Below are 22,928 nucleotides of genomic sequence, written 5' to 3'. Positions count from 1 at the left end.
GATCGATTGGGCAATTGAGGTTATCATGCCCCTACGATGGAAATCATTTCGGTTTTCAAAGGACGGACGACAAGGTTAAGGATAACTAGTTCTAAGTGTCAATTGGAGTTGGAGAGACACTTAGAGTAGTTTAGGACTTTGTTTTTCCTTTGGCCGTACTATGAAGGGGGGTATGAACGGGTAGCTTGACCTAGTTGAGTCTAGTGAGTTAGGTGTGGTGCACACTTGTTAAAACTAGCTCTAGGTAGCTCCTATGAATGCCTAAGATCCTTTGGAGCAAACTTCATTCACATATGTTCGAAAGTTGGAAGTGAATGGAGGGTCAAACACTGACCGGACGCTGGCTCCGGTGCAACCGGACGCTGGCCGCAGGGTCCGGTCAGTTCATTTGACCAAGAAGAACAAGTCTGGTGCGACCGGACGCTGGAAGGTCATGTGACCGGACGTTGAGGGCCAGCGTCCGGTCGACTCCAGTAAGGGTCCAGACTTGGAAAGAGTGACCGGACGCGTCTGGTCAGTGCTGACCGGACCCTGAGGGTTCAGCGTCCGGTCGAGTCCAGTAAGGTTCCAGTAAGGGTTTTATGCGACCGGACGCGTCCGGTCAGTGCTGACCGGACCCTGCCAGCGTCCGGTCGACTCTTTAATACTGGTTCGCGGGTTGAACTGACCGGAGCGTCCGGTCATCACGATCGGAGCGTCCGGTCATCCCGCAGAAGCTCATAACGGTTCGTTTTTCAGGCTGGCTTATAAATAGAAGCTCCACTCGTGAGTGGAGCATCTTTTGCTCATTCCAACAGCTGAGAAACACGTTTGTGAGTGCCAAGAAGAGCAAGGTCCTAGTGAGGTGTTTGTGATTTGAGAATCCAAGAGAGTAGCCTCACTAGCAAATCAAGAGTAGCAAAAGTGTGCATCCATCTTCTCATTAGGCTTCGCGTGGTCAAGTGAGAGTTCGTGCTTGTTACTCTTGGTGATCGCCATCACCTAGACGGCTTGGTGGTGATTGGGAGTTTGGTGTTCACCGGCGGAGCTTGTGGGTGACCCAACTCAAGTTGTGAGCGGCTTTGGGTGATTCGCCACGATGGAGTATCGAAGAATCAACCCGTAAAGAGCACTTGATCCTTGCGCGGGTCAAGGGGGAGCTACACCCTTGCGCGGGTGCTCCAACGAGGACTAGTGGGGAGTGGCGACTCTCCGATGCCTCGGCAAAACATCGCCGCGTTCCTTTCTCTCTCTATTTACTTTGAGCATTTACTTTGAGCAATTCAATACTTGTTTTTACATCCATAGAATTGCTTGCTAGAGTAAGTTTGGAACTTAGGTTGCGAGGTTGTTGTGCATTAGTTTGATATAAACACTTTTCTAGGCACAAGGGGTTAATTGGGCTATCCGTAGGATTTGATTATTGCAAGAAAATTTAGAATTAGCCCAATTCACCCCCCTCTTGGGCATCTTGATCCTTTCACTCATCTTATGTTGGTTGTACAGCACCCTATTGAGGGTTTGGCATGTGAAGCCAATTAGCGCGTGAACCTCCAAGTGAGTGAATCACCACAACAAAGACTAGCTTGCCGATAAGCAAGTGAACCTCGGTAAAAATCATTGTGTTCATCATTGATTCCGAGGTGATTGGTCTTCATTGTTATTCATCCTTGTGATTGATTGGTTCCTTCTTCTATACGACAGTATAACCTTCTTGATCACTCTCTTTACTTTACCGCAAACTAGTTGATAAGCTCTTTAGTGTAGCTAGTTGTGAGAGCTTGCTTGCTTGGTTGGTGTGGCTCTTTAGTTAGCCTTTGAGAGCACGCTAACATATGGTAGTGTCATAACTATTGTGTGAATAGACACTATCTAAACTAGAATTGTGGTAGGTGGCTTGCATTTTGAGTAGGCTAGCGCAATACTTGCTTTGCCTCATAATTATCTAACCTTTTTGTTAAGTGTTGTTGTAGAAATTTTTATTAGGCTATTCACCCCCCTCTAGCCATTAGGATCTTTCACATAGCTTCTCCATTTCTTGCATCAAAGGCTCGAGGAACATGTCTATATCAATGCCTGGTTGTTTAGGGCCAGAAATAAGAATAGTGAGGAGAAGGTACTGTCTCTTCTAACACAACCACATTGGGATGTTGTACATGGTCAAGATCACTGGCCAAGTGTTGTGGTCGCTCATCCTCTCATTGAAGGGATTTATTCCATCGGTGCTCGAGTCAAACCATATATTCCTTAGGTCATCGTTGAATTCTTTATGCTTCTCATCGAACCTTTGCCACTGACTACAGTCAGCCGGGTGTGCAATCTTATCATCATCCACCTTGCGCTCATCATCCCACCATGTCATGAGTGTGGCTTCTCAGGGTTTAGAAAGATATGTCTCAAGCGGTCGGTCACTGACAGGTACCACATTACCAAGGCATGAATTCTTCTCTACTTTGCATCGTTGTCTAATGGAGTGTCCTCTGGGGGCTGAGATTCTTGTACCACCTTTTTTATACCCTTTTATTTCTCTTTTTTCTGTGGAGGCTTCGTCCCCACCGTAAAGGTTATTGTTCTTGTACCAGCTGGTCCCACACCGGGGATATTTATCCAGTGACTTGAACGTTTCGCCACGAAAAAGTATATAGTGGTTGAGGCATGCATGGATTTTTTTCAACCCCCATTATCAATGGACTTATGACCTTCTTTGGTATGTGTTGGCGGGAACTGGGTTTGGTTGTGGCAGCACTCAAGACAGGAGATGCAATAGATCATTGAAACTACAGTCTGACCAGCCGTACTTAGTCTTCAGGATGAGTAGCTCAAGCACAAATGTAGCGATGTCCAATGTGTCGGACAACCCTTTTCAACACCATACACAGTCTCCTTCGATGCTTTTATCATCCTTTCTAAATTTTCTAGATCTTTCGGGCTATTAAGTAAAATCTCTAGTCCAAGGGCTCAAATTATATCCTCCAAATCATCTTCATCTCCAACATGTGCTCCACCATCATTATTGGCACCACCTTCGTTGTTACCATCCAAACCTCCAGCATCATCACCTTGTTCATTGCCAAACTTTGAACCATTTGTGCATCAAGCTCTGTTGAATATTGGGACATGGATTCTATGGTTTCATCGTGGTATTCCTCCTCATCCTCGTCGTTAACAATAACTGTTTCACCAAGATGAATCCACATTGTGTAGTCCTCAATAAATCCTCGCATAATCAAATGTGATCTGATAATAGTCATATCTGTCCATGTCATATGGTTCCTGCAATCTTTACAGGGATAAATAATTGTATCATTATTCTCTATCAACGTCGTTGCATGCTTCTTTACGACATCAATAAATTTGTCCACCTCTTTACGAAAACCTACCTTGAATCTTAACGAACCATATATCCAAGAGTTCTTGTACTCTATCTTTTACAACAACAACAAAACAAACATAAAGGACTACTTATTCAGAGATATATAAAATGAATCAAATTAATAATTACTTGAGAATAATTATATATACTTCAGATATATATGAATATAAATCAAATATAATTACATAAAGCATACAACCACACCATAGAAGAAAATTAATTAATGTCCCATTTATCCATAAATAATTAAAATACACATTTGTTGATTACAATAAATAATTTTAAAGATATCAATTAGCAACAATTATATTTTACCCAATATCTTTCATGCAAACCCTAGTCTAATTTCATTGAACACAAATTTACAAAATCAAAATTAATAAAAAAAACCAAACCTTAGATCTAGATCTACATGCACATGAAACATCCATAAAATTAACTAATTATTCACTAAAATTAAGAAATATGGACCAAATAAGGATATGATCTTGTTTTCCTCCCTAATTTACTATAGTACATTCAAAACGTAGGTCTAATTTGCTTCATAAGTAGCTTAAGCACCATAGAAGAGAGAGAAAAGCAAACTCTAATTACTCACTAACCAACCATTAAAACTTCAAAAACAATGTGGAATAATATTTTTTACCGTTTACAACCTCCACCAAAGAATTTGAGACCAAAACCTTCACTCTTTAGTAGAGCAATTTTTAGGAGGTGCCTAAGACCTCCCACCTTTCTTTCACGGGTTGGGGTGAATGACCCGAGGAGAAGAAGGTGCTGCAGTTTGCTTTAGAGTCTGTCTATCCAACAACCATGTGTTTTATGCAGTTTCAACACATGATTTTTTTACATCATAGAATTAAGATCCAACAACCTCCATCCTCCTTTTATCTCTAGTCTTCTTCTACCTCCAGCCTTCTTTTACCTCCAAACAATCACAATCACAAGATCACAGATTCACAGATCTACATATTACAAGAAACAATTTTTTCTATGCAAAGACAAGAGGACAAATCGCTTGACTGGAGATCTTCGCTTGATTTGACTGCCTCGTCAGGTCTTTAAATTTTGAAACGCACGGTCGCTTATTGGTCCGGCCAGCGAGTGGGGCGGGGAGCGGGGCTACGTGGCCATATCCACGGACCACGGTGGCTGCCCACAGTTAAAAAGAGAGAGAAAATCCATGTGTTTTTATGCTAAAACATATGTGTGTTGTATAGTATTTTTGTTGCTTTATGTGTGAGTCATTTGTAGGGGCGGCTGGTGATGGAGCCGTCCTACAAATCGGAGGTATTTATACGTGGACATTGTAGAGACAGCTCAATCATCAGCTACCCCTACAAATAGCAATACCGGAGACAGCTGATGAGTGAGCCGTCCTTATAAATTCGAACCATTTGTTAGGGCGGCTCGTATGACCAGCCGCATCTGCTGTTCCATTTATAGAAGCGGCTAGTCTCTGGACTCCTGAGCAAGTCACTGGAGCAGCTCCATCACCAACAGTCTCTAAAAAAATTTATACCATTACTGCCAAATCGTTTTTTTTTTTTACGGAGTAAACGCGTCCAGCCACCAAAGCTCTACCTGTAGTTCCCGCGCACCTCTAGGCTCGAGCACTAGCTCCTCACAATACCGCGCCCCCCGTCGTTTGCGCGATCCACTTATTCCTCGCTTCCAATGCATGCCTTGCCACCATCTACATGTTCCGGCCGGTTCCTGGCCTTCCTTCTCCAACTTGTTTCTCTCTCTCTCTCTTCTCATCAATCCCGTGTCCGTGTCTCCGGCAAGCACGCGGCGCTAGTTTAGCGCCCTGCTGCCCCCAGGTTGCTTCTCCGTCAGCTTATTCTCCACGGATCTGCGGCATTGATGCGCGGCGCGACGACGCAGCGGCCGTGTCATGAGGAAGCTGTGCCCGAACCTGGACCGCGACGACTCCCTGGACACCGTGCTGGAGGTGCCCATCCCCGATGAGATGCCTCATCAACGCCCCCGGCGCCGACAAGCGCCGTGGCGCCGGGGGCGCCAACATGCGCTGCCTGGCCTCAAGAACCAGGCCTTCGATCGCGCCACCGTCAACGGGGCTGCCTCCGCCACCGCGGAGCTCCAGCTGTTCCTCAACGTCGTCGGGTCGCCGCTCATCCCTTGCCCCGTCCCGCCACGATCGCGCTTTCAGCCGCTCCATCCGTGACTCCTCTATCGTAAGCCACCCACCCATCATCCTGCCATGCACGCGCGTCTGCCGTGGCATGCATATGCTACGTTTTTACGCGCGCACGGAAAATCGTGACTCGGTTGCTTGATGAATGATCGATTGAAGCAAGCGTCGACAGCCAAGTACATCATCCAGCAGTACATCGCGGCGACGGGCGGGCAGGCGGCGCTGCAGGGGGGTTGCGGAGCATGTACGCCGTGGGGAAGGTGCGGATGTGCGCGTCCGAGTTCCACCTCGGCGACCAGACGGTCACCACCGCCGCCGCGCAGGGCCGCGCCGAGGTCGGCGGCTTCGTGCTCTGGCAGAAGACACCCGAGGTCTGGTTCTTCGAGCTCATAATGGCCGGCCACAAGATGAGCGCCGGCAGCGACGGCATGATCGCGTGGCGTCAGTCCGCCGCCGAGCACTCCCACATCTCGCGCGGCCCGCCCCGCCCCTCCGCCGCTCTCTCCAGGTAACTGAAGCACCAAAGGCGGCACGTGCTGGCAAGGCATGCAGAGGATAGCGTTCAGCCAGATGCATCTTCGACCGTGCTCCTTTTATCTTTGCAGGGCCTGGATCCACGCTCCATCGCGAACCTCTTCTCGGACGCGGGTGCATAGGCGAGAAGGTCCTCAACAACGAGGAGTGCTTCATCCTGAAGCTGGAGGCCTGCGCCGCGACGCTGCGGGCGCGGAGCGCTCGGCGTCGACATCATCCACCACACGGTGTGTGGGCTACTTCAGCCAGCGCACGGGGCTGCTCATCCAGCTCGAGGACTCGCACCTGCTCCGCATGAAGTCCGGCAAGGGCCACCGCCCGCAGCGAGAACATCTTCTGGGAGACCAGCATGGAGTCCGTCATCTCCGACTACCGCTACATCGACGGCATCAACATCGCGCACGGCGGCCACACCAACGTCACGCTCTTCCGCTACGGCGAGGGATCCGTCAACCACAAGCGGAAGCTGGAGGAGACGTGGACGGTGGAGGAGGCCGATTTCAATGTGCACGGCCTCACCACGGACTACTTCCTGCCGCCGGCCCGACCTCAAGAAGGACGTTCGAAGATCAGAATAAGTGATGGGCTAGCGTTTGATTCCACTTATTCATTGGAGGACATAGAAATTCATTCATCCAGGGATTTCTTTTTCTTTTTTAATTATTAGGGGTGGCGGCAGTTCTATGTGTTCTTTCATCTCTCGTTTTCTTTTTCTGATTTAAACTGCAGGGGACTACATGGTTAACTCATGTACAGAGTACAATAGATATGGGGAATGGGGAGCTTGATTAATTTCTTTAATTTTGGTTGGGACTTTCTATTAAACATCGATAGTGTGACGAATTGGTTTCATTCTGATCTTCCAAAAAAAAAAATGGTTTCACTCTTCACTGAACCCATCAGCTGTGAAGAGCTCCTTTCAGACCTTATGGACATTCGATTCTGAACTGGTTAGACCAACACATATCCTTCATTTTAATGGAGCCAAATTATTAAATGGATCAGGATTCAGGAATGAAGAATTACTGTATCACTACCAAAACATTCAGAAACTATACACTCCGTCACCAAAGTTTCGGGAACAGTAGAATGCTATCTCTAACATGATATGTACTTCTACAATGTCATGAGCAAAGGAATGCTAGGCAGCAAGACAGGCCACAAGAAAAGGCATAATCATGCTAGTTTGGCAGAACAGGACATCAGTTTACTCATTCAACAGTACCATTACAAACCAAAGAAGGAAACCAAAATCAGGTGGAGGGGACTGAGGCATCTCTTCTTCAAGAATTGGTTCAAGCTTTACACTCACTGCAGTGTCTTTTGAGTTCCTTCAAAAAGATCTAGCAAAAGTGTCTCCAAATCCTCTGGCCCTGTACTTTATGTAACGATTCTCGATGCCTTGTGCCATCAAGAAAGCCTGAATATCTTCCCACAAACGTCCTGTAGGCCTGTATAACCTTCAGTGATATTGAAATCCGGACATCATCGCGAAGTTGGTCATCTGGGACAGACCATGCTGTCTGAACTCGGTAAACCTCTTCAAAGGACAGATTGAAATTTTTTTATCTTCTCCCTGATTGTTTTGCGAGAAGCAGCATCACCAGCAGCACACAAGCCATCATCACTGAGGTAAGAGAGAAACATTATTCCATGACGCCCTCTCATATCTCATAGCCTGCTGCTGCTGAAATTTCCTGTTATGAATCCGGATCCAGTCATCACCAAGCAAGCTTTTGAGATCCGAGTTCTTGACTTTCTGAACCATGTAGTGGATGTTGTTCATCATGAAGATGTTCTGCAATCGATCATCTCTGTACAATCTAGACCCAGCTTCAAGATTTGCCTCCAAAACTGCAGTAACAGACTGTAGATGCAAAGCTGTTGCCGTGAAATTAGGATATGAGTTTGCCATCAACTGAATGTCAGAAGACAGGCATCTTCGATCTGTGTCCTTGAGAAGTGAATCAAGAGTTTTGCTGTATGCTGTGAGAGCCCTTATGTAGTTCATAACATACTTTGTAAGTGGATGCACTTCTCCACGAGCTACTGCACTTGATGAAGTGTATGATTGGATGGCATACTTGAATTCTGCAAATGTCTTCCTTGCAGATTCTCCCAGTTGCAGTAGTGCTTCATGATACTCATTCAGGATCATATCATCGTATCCTGATTCAAACAAGGATTCAGCTTCAGGGAGAAGATCTTCCAGGACATCATACATATCAAGCAATCGAAATAGCTTTTCTGTTTTTGGGGGACCAATTGCTACAGATACATAAAAGCTCAGAAGTTGTATAACTGAGTTAAATGAAATCTCAGAGAAGCACAAGTCTGCAGTTGAATCTGTAAGTTCACCAAAGACATGTTTGCTAAGACGTTTCTCACTTACAAGATATACTCGAATAAAAACCCTCATTGCCCGGTTCCATCTCTTTATTAATGAATTCAACTTGTTCCAACTAGTGTTCATAAGCTCCCTCTATACTGAGCTTTTCCAGACGAAGAGACCCAAAGTACTCATCTATCGCACTCTGCCGTGAGTTTATATAAGCCTGGCAACACTCCTTATCATAGCCATTCAGGAACATGAATTTAGCAATGGACTTGACAGCAGAGAGTGCACCAGGTTGAATTAAATCAGGCACAAAATATTCTGGTCCTCCACTGATGTCATTTGGTGTTTCCTTCCCTTCCGATTGTTCCTCACTAAATGAGCTGCTTGAAAAGTCTTCCGCACTACCATCCTCTGTAGACCGAAAGAGAGAACCTCCTGTTCTAATGACTGTTTGTAATGTGTAAGAAGATAAACAAATTCCTCTTCGAGTCTTGCCATTGCCATTTCAGAAAGGTCATCTGCATACACAGTGAGTTCATCCAGCTGTTTGGCTTCTCCACCAGGGTAGGTCCTTAACTTTTCAGACAGTTGTTTGATTTTGCGCAAGTACTTCCAAGTACTCAAATGAGTCCTGTGGATCATGGACATGCACGGAGTTGTCAAAATCCAAACTAAGAATCTTCTTTCTCAAGGTCTTAAGCGCTTGTTTAACATCGCATATCTCATTATCTTCTCCCAGAGTACTGTTTGAAAACTGCTTAACTAACTCTGCAGCCATCATATTATGGACCTTCCCTGCATCATATGGTTAACACAAAGATCAGGTCCAGCTCCAATATTTCAAAGTTCAGACTTGAATTTGGGAAAGCTAGTTACGCAAAGTAGTAAAGATAATCATGCCAAATAGATGGAAATAGACAATTAAGCATGAATTAGCGAAAATCAAACATATGATGCTCAAGCAGCAAACTTTGAAACTTGCAAGCACAGCCATGTAAAAATCAAAGGTAAACAGAAATTGAAAAAAAAAACTAGATAAAGGTAACATCACAGTTAAAGGTGACAGAGACTAGAGCAAATACAGACTAGTTACCTACACCTCTCTTCCCTTTTTTTTTCTTAAGAAAAACAGTGGAGAAATTTGATCATATAAGATTCCACCAGCCCGAAGGCTTAATAATCTAATTTGCTCTTGTTGAACAGCACCCCAACTTGCTTGGGACTGAAAGGCTATGTTGTTGTTGTTGCTCTTGTTGAACAGCAGGAACAGGGCGGTCCTCTTATTTCTAAGAACAGCTGATGATCTCAATATGTGGAACGGGGTAATACCCACCGAGAGGTAGTAATGTTTAGCAGATGAACTTATTGGTTCTTATATTAGTCAATTAGGGGGGAAATCGTCACAGTAGCTAGAGTCTAAGAACACTTGTTGGGGAAAAAGGTCCCTAGGAAAAAAAACTCAAATAGCTTCACCATAAATATCTCTATTAAAGCGAAACCAAACTGGAGCGAAAGCTAACTAGCACTCAAAAGCACATAATAAGAGTATAAAACACATGGTAAGAAACTATGCAAGAAACCTTTACAGAGGAAGGAGAAGAGACTCACCACCGGCACCGAAGAGCTGCTGCTCTTCGCCCACGGGACCGCCGCAATCCCAGATTCAGAACTCGCCCAGGAGGCAAGAGCGGAGCGAGGAAGAGAGGCTCGCGGGGGAAGAGAAAGAGAGGCGCAAAGTACAAAAGAGAGAGAGAGAAGAGAACGGAGTACGATTATTGGGGTGTTGTGGTCAGGTCAGTGGAGGTGTGTGGAGCTGTAGAAGTCAAGTCAACCCGAGGGAAGCGACGGCGACGGGAGGGAAGGGGGCTTTGCGGACTGCGGAGGAGACACCGATGAGGGGATGGGGATGGGGATGGTCAGCGGACGCAATTGGAACGGGATGCCGTGGTGCCGGGGCTCTCGCTCGCTCGTCCCTGTTGCTGTCCGTCCGTCCCTCCCTCCCTCTCGCTCGCTCGTCCCTGTTGCTGTCCGTCCGTCCCTCCCTCCCTCCCTCTCGCCGAAGGAGTCAAGGACGACAGGCCGCGGCATTCCGTTCCAACGGGAAACGCGACCGTTCCGCGGAAACGGAGTGAAGGGCGAGCTTCGCACTTGTTCCGCGGAAACGGGATGAGGGAAGGGAGTTGGCTTGCGCTGCTGCCTGACCGTACGGGTGACTGACTAATCTACTCGACTACCCACCACCAGCTCTCCAAATGTGGTGAGCAAATTACTCACTCGGTTAAAAAAAATATTATTATTGTTTTTAGGTGTCAATATAAATATCAAATAACTAGATACATATAAGAACGAATCACAAAATATATTACCATAATACCTCATTTAAAAATACAAATGTTGATAATATTTTTTTTATAAATTGAGTCAAAATTTAAAAAGTTTGACTTAGTCCTAACCTAAATAACTATTTTTTCCATATCTGAGGTGTCTGATTTGTTGTTGTTGCCACCAGGTACTATATAATTTTGTCATTGTTTGGCTATAGAAAAATTGTTTATTACTATGTATCTCTTATGAGTCGTCTTTTTAATTGTACTGGTCGTTCTTGTGAGTTGTTAGCTGAAACTTTTAAAAAACTTAGCCACCTAAAATAGAGCAACTCTCCGAAATAATATTATTTTTTTATTAGAGCTACTAAATGATTTAGGATATGTTTGAATTCTCAGGTCTAAAGTTCAGTTGACTAAAGTTGACTACTAAAACTTTAGACCACTTTGGCCCCATCCGTCTTACCTTAAAAATGACACTATTCAGCTTGTTTTTCAGCCAGAACAATATTTTCTCTCACAACAATTCAGCTAGAACAGTGTTTTTCAGTCACTTTCAGCCAAGTTTCACCAAGCCGAACGGGGCCTTTAGCTCACTTGTGTGGTCTAAAGCATTGTAAGATGGTCTAAACTTTAGACGGTATTTTAGACCTCCTAAGAACTAAAGTGGTCTAAAATTTACTAGCTAAAACTTTAGGTCACGAGATTCAAATAGGGCCTCAGTCTTACGCTCTTCACTGGTGTTGTTACATCATTAGCGTGTTGTAGCCTATTGGCCGTAGCAAATCATGCGGTAAGTACTTTTTTCATTCTTGGTTGTCCTCCTGTTTGGATCTATTTATTAAAGCTAAGCCTAGCTCAGGCTTAATATGGAGGTTGGCTTCAGGAAAAAGTGACAGGACACATAGATGAAGGAGCTTTGAAGCTACTATCCTTCTATCATAGCCTAACGCACTAATACAGAGATGGACTTTACTCTTGATGGGGAACCCCCCTCTAGTCCCGGTTTCTCACCCGGGAGAGCAAGCATCCGGGACTCCCTTTAGTCCCGGGTCAGGAACCGGGACTAAAGGTCCTCTCAGCTTTAAAAAAAATAATGCCTCCCACCGCTGCGTCCCGTGAGATTCGAAACACAAGACCTCATGCATTGCCTCGCGCGTAGCTTACCACCCCACCTACACAACACATCTAACAATGGATGGGATGCTTCCCTTTTAAACTAACCCATCGGGGGACCTTTAGTCCCGGTTGATGTCTCCAACAGGGACTAAAGGTCTCCTGCCACTGTGCCGAGCGCAGTAGCCGTTGGGCAGGGACCTTTAGTCCCGGTTGGAGACATCAACCGGGACTAAAGGTCTCTCTAGTCCCGGACGCAAAAAATATCGGGACTAGAGCCCATTTTGGCTTGGATGAAAGGTCTATTCTCTACTAGTGACGCTAAGTTTTGCCCTGTCTAGAAATGTTACTTTGGCTTTGCAGTGTACCTCTCCCATATTTTTTTCTGCACGTGTAAGTACATCTAGACCTTAAGTGGGCTTTTTACGGATTAAATGACAACACGATTAAGATACTAATGTATTTTATGAGATTTGCAAGCATTTAGTCCCACGTACTATTGTGATTGGGCTCATATTGTGAAGCAAATGATATAACTGATAAATGAGTCCAAGATTATAGTGATAAAATCGTGTACGCGTCAAGTGTAGATGAGACATGAGAATTTGCATATGGAATGTTCTTATTCTTAAAGCATGCCTATTCTAATCAAGATGATGAAATGATTTTCATATTGATGGTTAATTGTCAGTGCTTGAATGGTTCATAAATAAAGATCATTGAGAAGAAGCTCATTAAAACAATCTAGTTCAAGCAGAAGACAACAATATAATGAAATAGTATTTAATGTGTGCTTAAAGTTTATTCAAAGCAAGATGTGACTTGATGGCTTGATAGGGTGAAGATAGTAAGAAAAGAACTTCGAGGGTACTAAGCGAAGGTGAATGACAAGTGACGACTTGACGACCGAGGGACCATGGCGAAAGTGAAGAAGAAAGTACTTACCTTGAATCGATGTACTAATCAAGCTATGAAGAGTCATGTTAATGTAGAGGATCAAATCATTGTTGAGTTACTTGGAAAGGAGAATTTGGATGAAAAAGCATAGTCTTGACCAAATAGATGGAGAAATTCAAAGTCATAGCTCAAGACAATGAAGGTGTTCAATGCCGATCAAAGTTGAGAAAGTGACAATATATGAAGAACGACAAGCTCAAGTGGTATTAATTGTGAATCTTTAATTCTTATGTATATTGTTACCATACTATTAAGAGGGATGCAACACTTGGTGCTAGATGTGGCCTAGAATGGCTAGGAGTGCTAAGAACAATTTAAGCGAGAAATCTGAGTGATTAGCGTAGTTGAGGGAGTTGTTTGAGAGGAGGCTGGAAAAACCAAGTTAGGCCGGTTTCCCAAACCATCTAGGCCAGTTCTATTGTTTTAGCAGTGCAATGGCTAGTGTGTTTGAAAAAGTGACTAGGTCGGTTTTGCCAAATCGGCTAGGCCGATTTTGACAGATTAGGTGCCAAACAGCTAGTTTTTGTGGGACGTTTATTTATACCCTCTCCCATAGGCTTTGATAGGTTGCCGAAGTTTTTCCACGTCCATATACACCGACAAAAGTCTAGAGAGAGCTTTCAATTCACCCTTTGTGGGACTTGAGTGAACTTAGTCATATCCATTGAATTGGAGATCAAGATTTGAGCCTAGATTGAGCTCGTATGTGAGCAATAGAGAGCCAAGCAGGCCTTGGGCACTTCGTGCCAACATCAAGTTTCAGTTGTAAAGCATTTGGTATTCTTGGAGCTTTGCTCCTAGATGGCTAGCGTCGCCAACGAGCAACCAAGGTTTGTGAGGGCTACGATCTTGCCTTAAAAACAGATCTCGCAGTTTCTTGGTTTTCGGTTGAATGAACAGGAGTGCTTATGAGAGAAGCTAATCATAAGTTTTGCATTTGAAACTGCTTCTACTTTTTTTCAATACAAAATCAGCAAATAAGTCATTCCAAATAAACCTCTATTCCAAGGTTGGTTTTGTTGTTCCGTGAAACTTTCGGTGATAAGCCATACAATCCAGGTGCGCCAACTAGTCCAACTCGACCTGGTACCACTCCACGGATCCAACCTCTCCGTCGATCTCGAGCACGCACACGGACCTAATGAGGTACGAGACGGCGGCGTCGACCGTGTCGAACCTGGCAAGGTCCGGGGGCAAGGCGTCCCCAGGCCAGTTCTCCAGCCAGGCCTTGAGCCTTTCCTCCAGCTCCTCCCTGGACACGAACTCCTCGTCCATGCCGGGCTCCATCAGCACGTACATGTCCGACTGGATGTCCGCTCGTCTCCTCCGTGCAGCACAAACCTATAACCAACAAAATGATGATCATGGCCGGTTGGTTATTATTAGGTATAGAGTAATACGGGAGTATGACAAAATGTTTACTTTCTATTTCCGTGGCAAGACTTGGACCCTGGTTTCCGTGGCCTTGAATTCTCGGTGGTCGCTTCAACGAGGCCGCGCAAAAGCTCGCGGCACCACCCACGAACGCCTTCTTCTGCCAGCGCCGCCGGCGGGGCAGCAGCACTGACGCCCTTCTGCCTGCATTGAGGAGACAAGTCAGGTGTAGATGGACGTGCACTTGTGCACGGTTACTGAGAAACGTTGAAGTGGTAGCACTGTTTGACTACTGATGGAAAAGCGTTCCTTCCATATGCAGGACTTTCCCACCATGTGATCTAGAAAGTTTGCTCTGTTTTTTCTCCCTCACCAAGGGTTTGTCCAATTCAAAAGTGGAAATCTGTTTGGATTGCCAGGTGTGGATTTCGTTGGGGATCATGGCAGACCTTTTTTTCCATTGTGGGATCATGGGAAGCTGCAGTCCGCGTCTAGTGAATGAAAGTCATAAGTTACCTACTCCGGTTAACAACTGCACTGGGGTTCTTTCTTGCCAAGTTTGTAAGTCCTTGTCAAAAGGTTGCGCACGCAATCAGTCAAATTCGAAAGGAACTATCCGAGATGATGATGAAATCGTAGCCGGCTCTTGCCATGCTACAATATTATACATATTCCTTGGAAAGTCATCTAAGACTTCCAGCAGTCCAGCAGTGCTGTTTTAGTTACACAAACATGAATAATTATATATGATCAAGCTGACTATATGACCTGTTCAAGATGCCAATTAAAAAACTCTGCAAAATCTCCTACCGAAGCCGTCACAATCCAGGCCATAATAAGAACGAAAGAATAGAAAACAATGGGAATGATATGAAACCATGAATAAAATAGGGATGCCCGGAGAAAGAAATGAAAAATATAGGAAAGCCAAAGAGTGGTGTTCGGAACTATGGTTACCTAATATCAATCAAACTAGTAGTTGTCAAAAGAATATCAACCAAACAAAAAAAATATTGTAAAAAAAACAAAAAAAAAATCAATTTATTCACTACTCATCCGTTTGTTCTTATCCGCACCTTCTCTCCTATCGCTATCCACTCTCTCTCGTTCTTCCAAAACTCCATCGCGGCACACCCTCTCCGCCGTTCTTGGAGGACTCCATCGTGGCCGGTGGCTTCCTTCAGTACATGTTCTTCTTTCTCCATCAAGGTGCTGCACAGCATCATGTCATCCTCCACAGACCACAGCTACGTCTTCGGCCAGAAGGCGACGAGAGGGGCGAGTGCCGACGGGTTAGTTCCAACCGTATCTTCCAGCTTATCGTGCCTTGACCTCACCACCATTTTATCTCTCTCGCACATATGTTACTCGAGCTTCTGCGAGAATGTTTTGGTCGCCGCATTTTGTGAAGCAACGCTACACTTTCCAAAGGAACGGTATGTTTCGTTCCTTCGATCCAAAGGACGACGAGTGACATCATCAAAACGCCGCAATCACATTCCTATAAAATTCCTTTGATAATCCTTCATTTCTGTCTCCAGTCTGTTAGTTAAACTAGTGTGCTATGGCAATTGGCATGTTGGGCACTTGGCCCTGCAATGACCGATGAACCAACAAAGAGAGCCATGCATGGTGTGCAGCGCGTTACATAGGCAGCATAACAGAGGATAAGAGTGATCGGAAAAACTGACATTACCAATGATGAGCAGTCCACCGGCGGAGCCGCACTCCGGCAGCCGGGCTACAGCCGCCCGCCGCTGCCGCCGTTTCCATTCTGCCTTCTCTAGGTTGTGTCGCCTTAAAATTCTTCTTATCCCTTCAATGGCGTTGTGTGGCCTTAAAATCTTCGTTATCCCTTCAATGGCTCCCACACCTGAAGCTTTTCAGAGCCCTCTTGTCGTGGGTTATCCTCCTCTACACTGCGATTGGTGACAAGAGCGTTTATCTAGAGGGAAGACTGGTTCCTTCCCAGTGAGGACAGATAGGGACATGCCACATTGCCGAATTGCGACGGTACCCGCCGAAGGCCGAACCACTAATTTCCAGTCGCATTTCAACACTCTGGCAATGGCAAGTACAATTGTAGGTCAACTGTGCAATCACTAATATCCAGTTCCGAGACCAATTCAACTGGTATTAAATATAATGATATGATACGAGCACACACCAACTTGCAATCCTGGGACGCTGAACCATGCTACGGTTTCAATACCTTCCGAGAAACAATTATTCCCATTCTAGAAATTTGTCCCAGGTATTAAGGGCTTTGATGGAGAGTATGACTCGTGCTAACAAGTCCCCACAAAAAACAACTCGTTTATTTAACCTTGCAAGGTCACAGTCACGGTGCACCGTGATGAATGGATCGTGTAGTCTTACAGACCCATTAACAAAAGTACAAACAATTTTCAGCAACATTGTAGTGGTCAGAGACCTTCATATGCTGAGATCATTTGACTAATTTTTACTAGGAGGCTATTTGCAGTTTCATCCTTCGGGTGCGGGGACGTCAATTCTTGGTACCGGTGAAGGGTTCCAGTGAAATCTGTAAACAGTCCATCAACCCCCACAGTGTTTATCCAAAAATCGTATTCAGTGTAGGGATCTTGATGAAAGTTGAAGTGCAGGAACTGGTTCTCATTCCTGTACGTATATGGATGTACCTGCACAACACCACAATGCAGTTTAACATGCTTCGGTGGAACAAGTGCACAGTGGGATAAAACATGCGTAAAAAACGTGGCCTGTAGCAGTGTGACAATTTGATCCACGTGTCCTTTTTGCAGCGTAAAGTTTGCACCATAATGCATAACTAAACACAAGCTTAATGAGCCAATTTGAGTAATTCAACCAAAGTTTTACTGAAGCAGACCACCTGTTATTAGGTAGCTCTTATCCATTTTTTGAAGAAAGGAAGGCAGCCCTCCCAGTTCAACACATAGGACACGAGTGAGGATCAGGACACAGCTGTAAGTAGCCTTCCCAAAAGAAAGAGAGCGATGTGAGTTGTCAATGCAGGTGTTGCTAGCTAGGTGGTAGTTCCAACCCAATGCACTCAGTGATTGTCCATAGTTTTAGTCAATGCACTTATGCACGTGAGACCAAAATTACAAGAGAGCCATGATGTTTTATAGGATCCTTCTGGTTATCTGAAGTGTCCAGATGCATTTAGACAGAAAAACATTGAAGATAGCAGTTAACATATGGAAGGTGGTCCAATTAGTATAGGTTACTTCACCCATAATCCATGTAAAGTCTGAACTTTAGATAATTACAATGCATACAAACAAATGCCATACCTGGAGATTATGAGCATGTGCTCGTGCGACAAGATCACTAGGTGGCATCAAGTAGTTTCCTGAAGCTGGAACAATAGTATCTTTCCACGGACCAAGGCCGACAACATATTTACTAATGTATGCAAGGTAATCATCTGAAGTGATTTCCCAGTATGACTGCAAATGAGAAATGAAATAAGTAAATATCCAAAGGCAGTTCCAATGAGTTGCACTAAACAAGCCCTAAAATCTCAGGGGTTGATTTCTGTTATCCAGACTGTTTTTCTTTCATAGCATTGGAACAATGGGTGACAGCTTGTTACAAAACATTAGTACCTGGTTCGTGTCTTGTGTTCTCACTGTGATACCATCAATCAAAAATACCTTCGGAGAGTCAATCAAATCTGATATATGTACAATGGAGGTGGGAGCAAAGGATTGTATAAACAATGGCTGCTTCAGCCAATTCTCTGACATATATTGACCTTTGTATCCATATTTAAGCAAGGTATCCACAAATTTGTCCTCAAACTTCTTTCCATCAGCCCACTTGACCTGGTGAATGAAGTAATACAAACTCATTATGACACAATCATAAAATGAGGAAATTAGCCCCTTACATTGTCAAATTTTTTTTTTTGACAGCGTTTGGCACTATCCAGGTCATGTAGTCAAGGGTATCAATGCTAACTACTTTTAGGAAAAAGCATAATCATCTGCAGCATTGATGTCATAACCCATGTGCCAGAAGAAGGAAACATAATAGCAATTTAATTACATTTGTGACAAAAAGAAAACTTTATAAACTACCATCTTCAGTCCTGTTCTGTTTGGTAGACAACAGTTACTTTCATAAGCTCAGCAGCCAGCTGCTTGATATCATCATGTACAGAAAGTTCATATATACTATCTAAATAGATTGTTTTTTTGTGGGCAGTGACAAAACTATAGGAATACCACGTATCAAAATAAAGTGCATATTTCGTCTTGAGAACTGGGGGACCTACATGCTTGTTGATAAAAACTGGATCTTTAATCTCTGGATATATGCCGACAGTTCTGTCTGCATCTAGGGCAATTGAAATTGAATTCTTCAAATGTGATGATTGAAAAACATACCTGAATGACAAGATCACAAGAAAATAATAGATTGCTATCATTAATCCCCAATAACAATCTTCCATGCGAGTTAATGCAAATGTGTTCTTAGGCCAAGTAAAGTCTAACACAAAATAATATAGCTGTACTAGTTCTAAATAAACAAGGGTTTCGTAAAGGAAATGGAATACCTGCTTTGGTGAAGAGAAATAACTATGTTAAATCAACAAATAAGAATCCTAGATTGTATCAGATAATGGGAAGAAATGTTATTGAGAAAAGAACCAATGAACCACATCCTATACATTCTGAGTAATTAAAACAACAAAATTCCTATGATTTCCTAGAATATTGTGCACTCATAAATAAAAGGGTATGTTGTTTACAGTGCATAGAAACATATCAGAATATTCCCTCAGGAGAAAAATCAGAATATTTTGGCTGGCGAGTGATGAAACTAATTATTTCCAGCTAATCGCCAAGTTTATAGCAGTTACAGTAAGAAGCAAATAAACTGGCAGCAGCAGGTCATTTCAGCAAATGCACATGCATGTGACAAGAATCAATTCAAGGCTCTTTGGAGTTGGAGCACATCAGCATGGTCATAGAAGAGGAAGTGTGGCATGAAACAATTATGACAAGTTGACAACAAAATCCATGCGAAGGATATCCATACCATTGTATTGTTGATCTCTGAACGAGTATCTCTGCTTCACTTTAAGTGTTTTAAGTTCCTCCAGTGTGAAGTCCACTGCAAACCAACACTTCGACATTAGTTTAAATAATCAAGAACACATAAGCTTAGAGCGGTGCCTGGGGGCATCCCTTGGGACACACAGATCCGGGTTCGAGCCCCCATGGGCGCTCCCCGTGGTTCTGCATTAAAAAAAGGTCCCTAGTTGTGCAAACTATTTTTAGCAGCAGGCGCAGGGTGTGCCTCCTGGGCAGGCAGCCTTCACTCTTCAGGATCTTTTCTAGACGCAGGAGTGGTTTGCATCTACCTAACATCAAAGCTGTTGGGCGGTCTTTCCCCAGAGATCTAGTTTTTTTTTCCTTTCCAAAAGCTTATAAGTTTGTCATTCTCATTTCATCCCTCCACGTAACATGAAGTTGAAACTGTCAATATATTATATGTAAATAGTGTTCCAGTATAGATGAGCATGTAATAAATTCTGAATTAGAGTCAAAAAACGCAGCAGGGATGCATTGTTATTTCTTGTTGCTTAACTATATTTCATGTAGCAGATATGTAAATTAACGGTAATAACAAAAGGAGTGAAGAAATCAGGGTTGGTTGTAAGATACAAACCTACAAACCATCCAGTAACATTAAACCACTCCACTTCATAGGTTCTTCTTCGATTTGCAAATTCCTTACGCCTGGCAACATCAGTTGTATCGTCCAGTGTTACATCATGAAAACAAATCAAGGCCCCATCTTTGCTAGCAAGGATGTCAGACTCTATAAAATCTGCCCCTTCTTCAATAGCTCTCTGCAATAGGATTTCTTTTGGTTAAATGTGATTTTCCAATTTAGAATACCTTATTGTCCACATGCTAGAAAAATTATAAACTTGTGATATGTGAATTCAATAGTCCTTTGCATTAATCGATATCTGATAATCTGAAAGCTAGCATTTAGGTGCATCAGCTTCACAAAAACATCTTATTCCCTTGGCAAGATAGAAATATAGAATTCTGCTACAGATCAATAGTGCTCGCAATTTTCTCAGTACCAGGTATGCAGCAGCTGTTTCCTCGGGAATTTCCCCATTTGAGCCACGATGAGCAATGTTATATGGTCGAAACGTCTGTATGGGTTTCTTCTCTTCATTCTTCGTCTTACTCGGCAGAGGAAAGAGAGGCCTAGCAAATGCCAATGTAATAGTAGCAGAAGAAAAAGAGGTGCACAATCTGCCAGGGACATCGATGCAGATAAATTAGAGATAAGTATACTATTAGCTACAACATAGATTAAGGCCATATGCAATCCAGAAACATTAGTCATGGTTCGAATACGCATTGCATCAGGGATGTCAATTTCTTTTCTCAAACATGCAGTAGAACTGCATGCCATTGTATTAATAGTTAAAACAGCCCGATTACATGCCATCTCCATGGCTTGGGGTTAGTTTTTTTTTGGGTAGGATTTCCACCCTAGAACATATGATCAAGGCTGTCAAATGAAGATACATTAAGACAAATGTGGCATCAGGTGCACATTAAGATTCTATCATGGAGATCTTTTAAGATATTCATGTTGCAGCAACATGGATAGAATATGCAAGAATGTCAATTATATGGAGAGAACCACAATATAAATACAGAAGAAAGAATAAATCTAGCTGCCACTGCCTTTGTTTTCTACTTCTTCTGCACGTGGATGTAAGGATGAGAACCACAATATAAAATACAGAAGAAAGAATAAATCTAGCTGCCACTGCCTTTGTTTTCTACTTCTTCTGCACGTGGATGTAAGGATACGCATGTTTGTGCTTTGGAACCTTAGTCAATGTAAGATTCCTTTGCAGTTCAAAAAGAAAGAAAAAAATCCTCTCCCCTCCATTAATTTTGGAGTTTTCTTTCTTTTGTATCTGTCATGCTCCTCCATCCACAGTTTACTAGGGGTCACAAGTTACCACTCTCAAGATCAAGTCTTCAAATATCGTTGGAGTATTGATTCAAAATGGAACATGCCAATTCATCTCTCGGATTTCTACATATGCAGGATATGAAATCAGAACAACTGAACAAGTCTGAACACACCAGAGTATATGTTCATCAGTAGTGTGAAACTAGGTAGTATCATGATCTAATTAGCACAACCAACCCAGCAATTTCCTTATTAAACAACCTAGAAGGTGCTAATTCACGCTATACCCATTCATCCAACATATCCACCTCAGAAAGGCATACCAGATACAGACCGGAATAGCAACAGATAGGCAATTCAGAGCAAGCTCATTCCACATCACACTCGCACCCTGCAAAAGTACCCTTCACTGCCTTATTTTCGTATCACGAACCAACAAAAACCATGCCAGTCATTCACAAACTGGCCATTCCACAGTTAGCTCAGCGCAATGCAGATGCAGCCCCCGCCTTACAATTATAAGGCGATCGCGCACGGATAAAAACAAGGACGCGGAATGAACTGCTGAAATTTGGGCACTGCGCCAAGCGCCGAGCGCCGAGCATTCAGAAATCAGGATGGGCCGACGAATCGAGGGGGAGAGAGGGTCACTTACAGAGAGAAGGGCGCATGGTGCAGCGGTGCTCCCTCGGTTTCCCCTGTCGCCCAAACTTCTTGCTCCACTTCGCTGGAGTTCCCGTCTCCCCGCTGTATATGGAGCGAGCGAGCTTGCTATGCTCCGGTTTCAGTGGAGCAGAAGAGGAAACGGCGCGCGGCACCTCGCTCCGTGCTGAGCGCCTCTGCTCTCTCCTCGTCCTCGCTCCCACAACCCCGCTTTTTCTTTCTGTCACGCCATCGCTTCTTCATCGTCAATCCCTTGACGGAACGGAAGCCACAATCCAACCAAATCAATGGCCGCCCCAACCAATGAGATTGCCGAACGCACCTACCGTTCGCTGACACTGACAGGTGGCTACAACATCACGTTGCTCCGGTAGGGCCCACTGTCTGCTACTCCTCGACGGTGGAGTAGACACGTGCGTTTATACGTTTCCGGCGCCGTTGACGGAATATTCTGGGAATAACTCTATCGCCTTTCATATAAAAAAGTGTATTTATTCAACATTAAATGGAAATATATGATTTTTTTGGAAAAAGAGTAAGCTTCGGTACACGATTAATATATCTCTTAAATTTTGTATTATTTTCTTGAGTATTTTAACGATCTCGAATGATAAAATTTTAAAACTAAAAACGTGTAGATCTCGCCGGTCAATAGCTACAACTTTAATATAAAAGATATCCTCATTTGATACCTATCAAGAAAAATATAATTTCGTGAGGCGAAAAGCCCCTGTTCACGATTAATATGCATTCAAACTTTATATTATTTTCTGGAGCATCTTAACAATCTCAGATATAAAAACTCAAAACTAAAAGTTGTAGGTATCATTGAGAGTTAGAATTTTGGTATAAAAAGTATCTTCATTTGACTTCATACAAAAAGATATTTTGTTTAATGCGGCAAACGCTGGTACGCAATTATTATGATGCTGAAATTTTATATTTTTTGAGCATCTTATCATCCTCAAATTAAAAAACTCAAAACTAGAAATTTGTAGATCTCATCGAGATTTTATAAATAAACCATCTTCATCCGATGTATATTTAAGAGTTATGATTTTTTGAAAGTTCAGGCTTGTCATGTCACTCCCGGGTCGCGAACAAAACAAACTGTAGCCCTTTTTCATGTCGAAAACGCCGTCC

The 22,928-nt window shown here is 43.6% G+C and overlaps 1 protein-coding gene and 2 pseudogenes across 1 annotated transcript; 1 reads left to right on the top strand and 2 right to left on the bottom strand.

The window, feature by feature from the left end:
* Positions 1-5,237: 5,237 nt before the first annotated feature.
* On the top strand, positions 5,238-6,942 carry LOC136456601 (uncharacterized; annotated as a pseudogene).
* A 109-nt stretch (positions 6,943-7,051) lies between these two features.
* LOC136456598 (exocyst complex component EXO70E2-like) lies at positions 7,052-10,394 on the bottom strand (annotated as a pseudogene).
* Positions 10,395-13,761: 3,367 nt separating this feature from the next.
* LOC136456600 (glycerophosphodiester phosphodiesterase GDPD6-like) lies at positions 13,762-21,828 on the bottom strand. Its single transcript, XM_066456518.1, has 11 exons — positions 21,778-21,828; positions 21,446-21,513; positions 20,266-20,395; positions 19,839-20,022; positions 19,206-19,280; positions 18,439-18,500; positions 17,768-17,986; positions 17,453-17,608; positions 15,850-16,816; positions 14,202-14,357; positions 13,762-14,120 (listed from the first exon to the last, which is right to left on the bottom strand). The coding sequence occupies exons 2-9, from the start codon at positions 21,499-21,501 to the stop codon at positions 16,580-16,582; spliced, it is 1,119 nt and encodes a 372-aa protein (XP_066312615.1). The 5' UTR covers positions 21,502-21,513; positions 21,778-21,828; the 3' UTR covers positions 13,762-14,120; positions 14,202-14,357; positions 15,850-16,579.
* Between the last annotated feature and the right edge of the window lie 1,100 nt (positions 21,829-22,928).

This window comes from Miscanthus floridulus, chromosome 6 (assembly GCF_019320115.1).
Source record: "Miscanthus floridulus cultivar M001 chromosome 6, ASM1932011v1, whole genome shotgun sequence".
Taxonomy (NCBI): domain Eukaryota; kingdom Viridiplantae; phylum Streptophyta; class Magnoliopsida; order Poales; family Poaceae; genus Miscanthus; species Miscanthus floridulus.
This window is presented reverse-complemented; position numbering and strand designations above follow the sequence as displayed.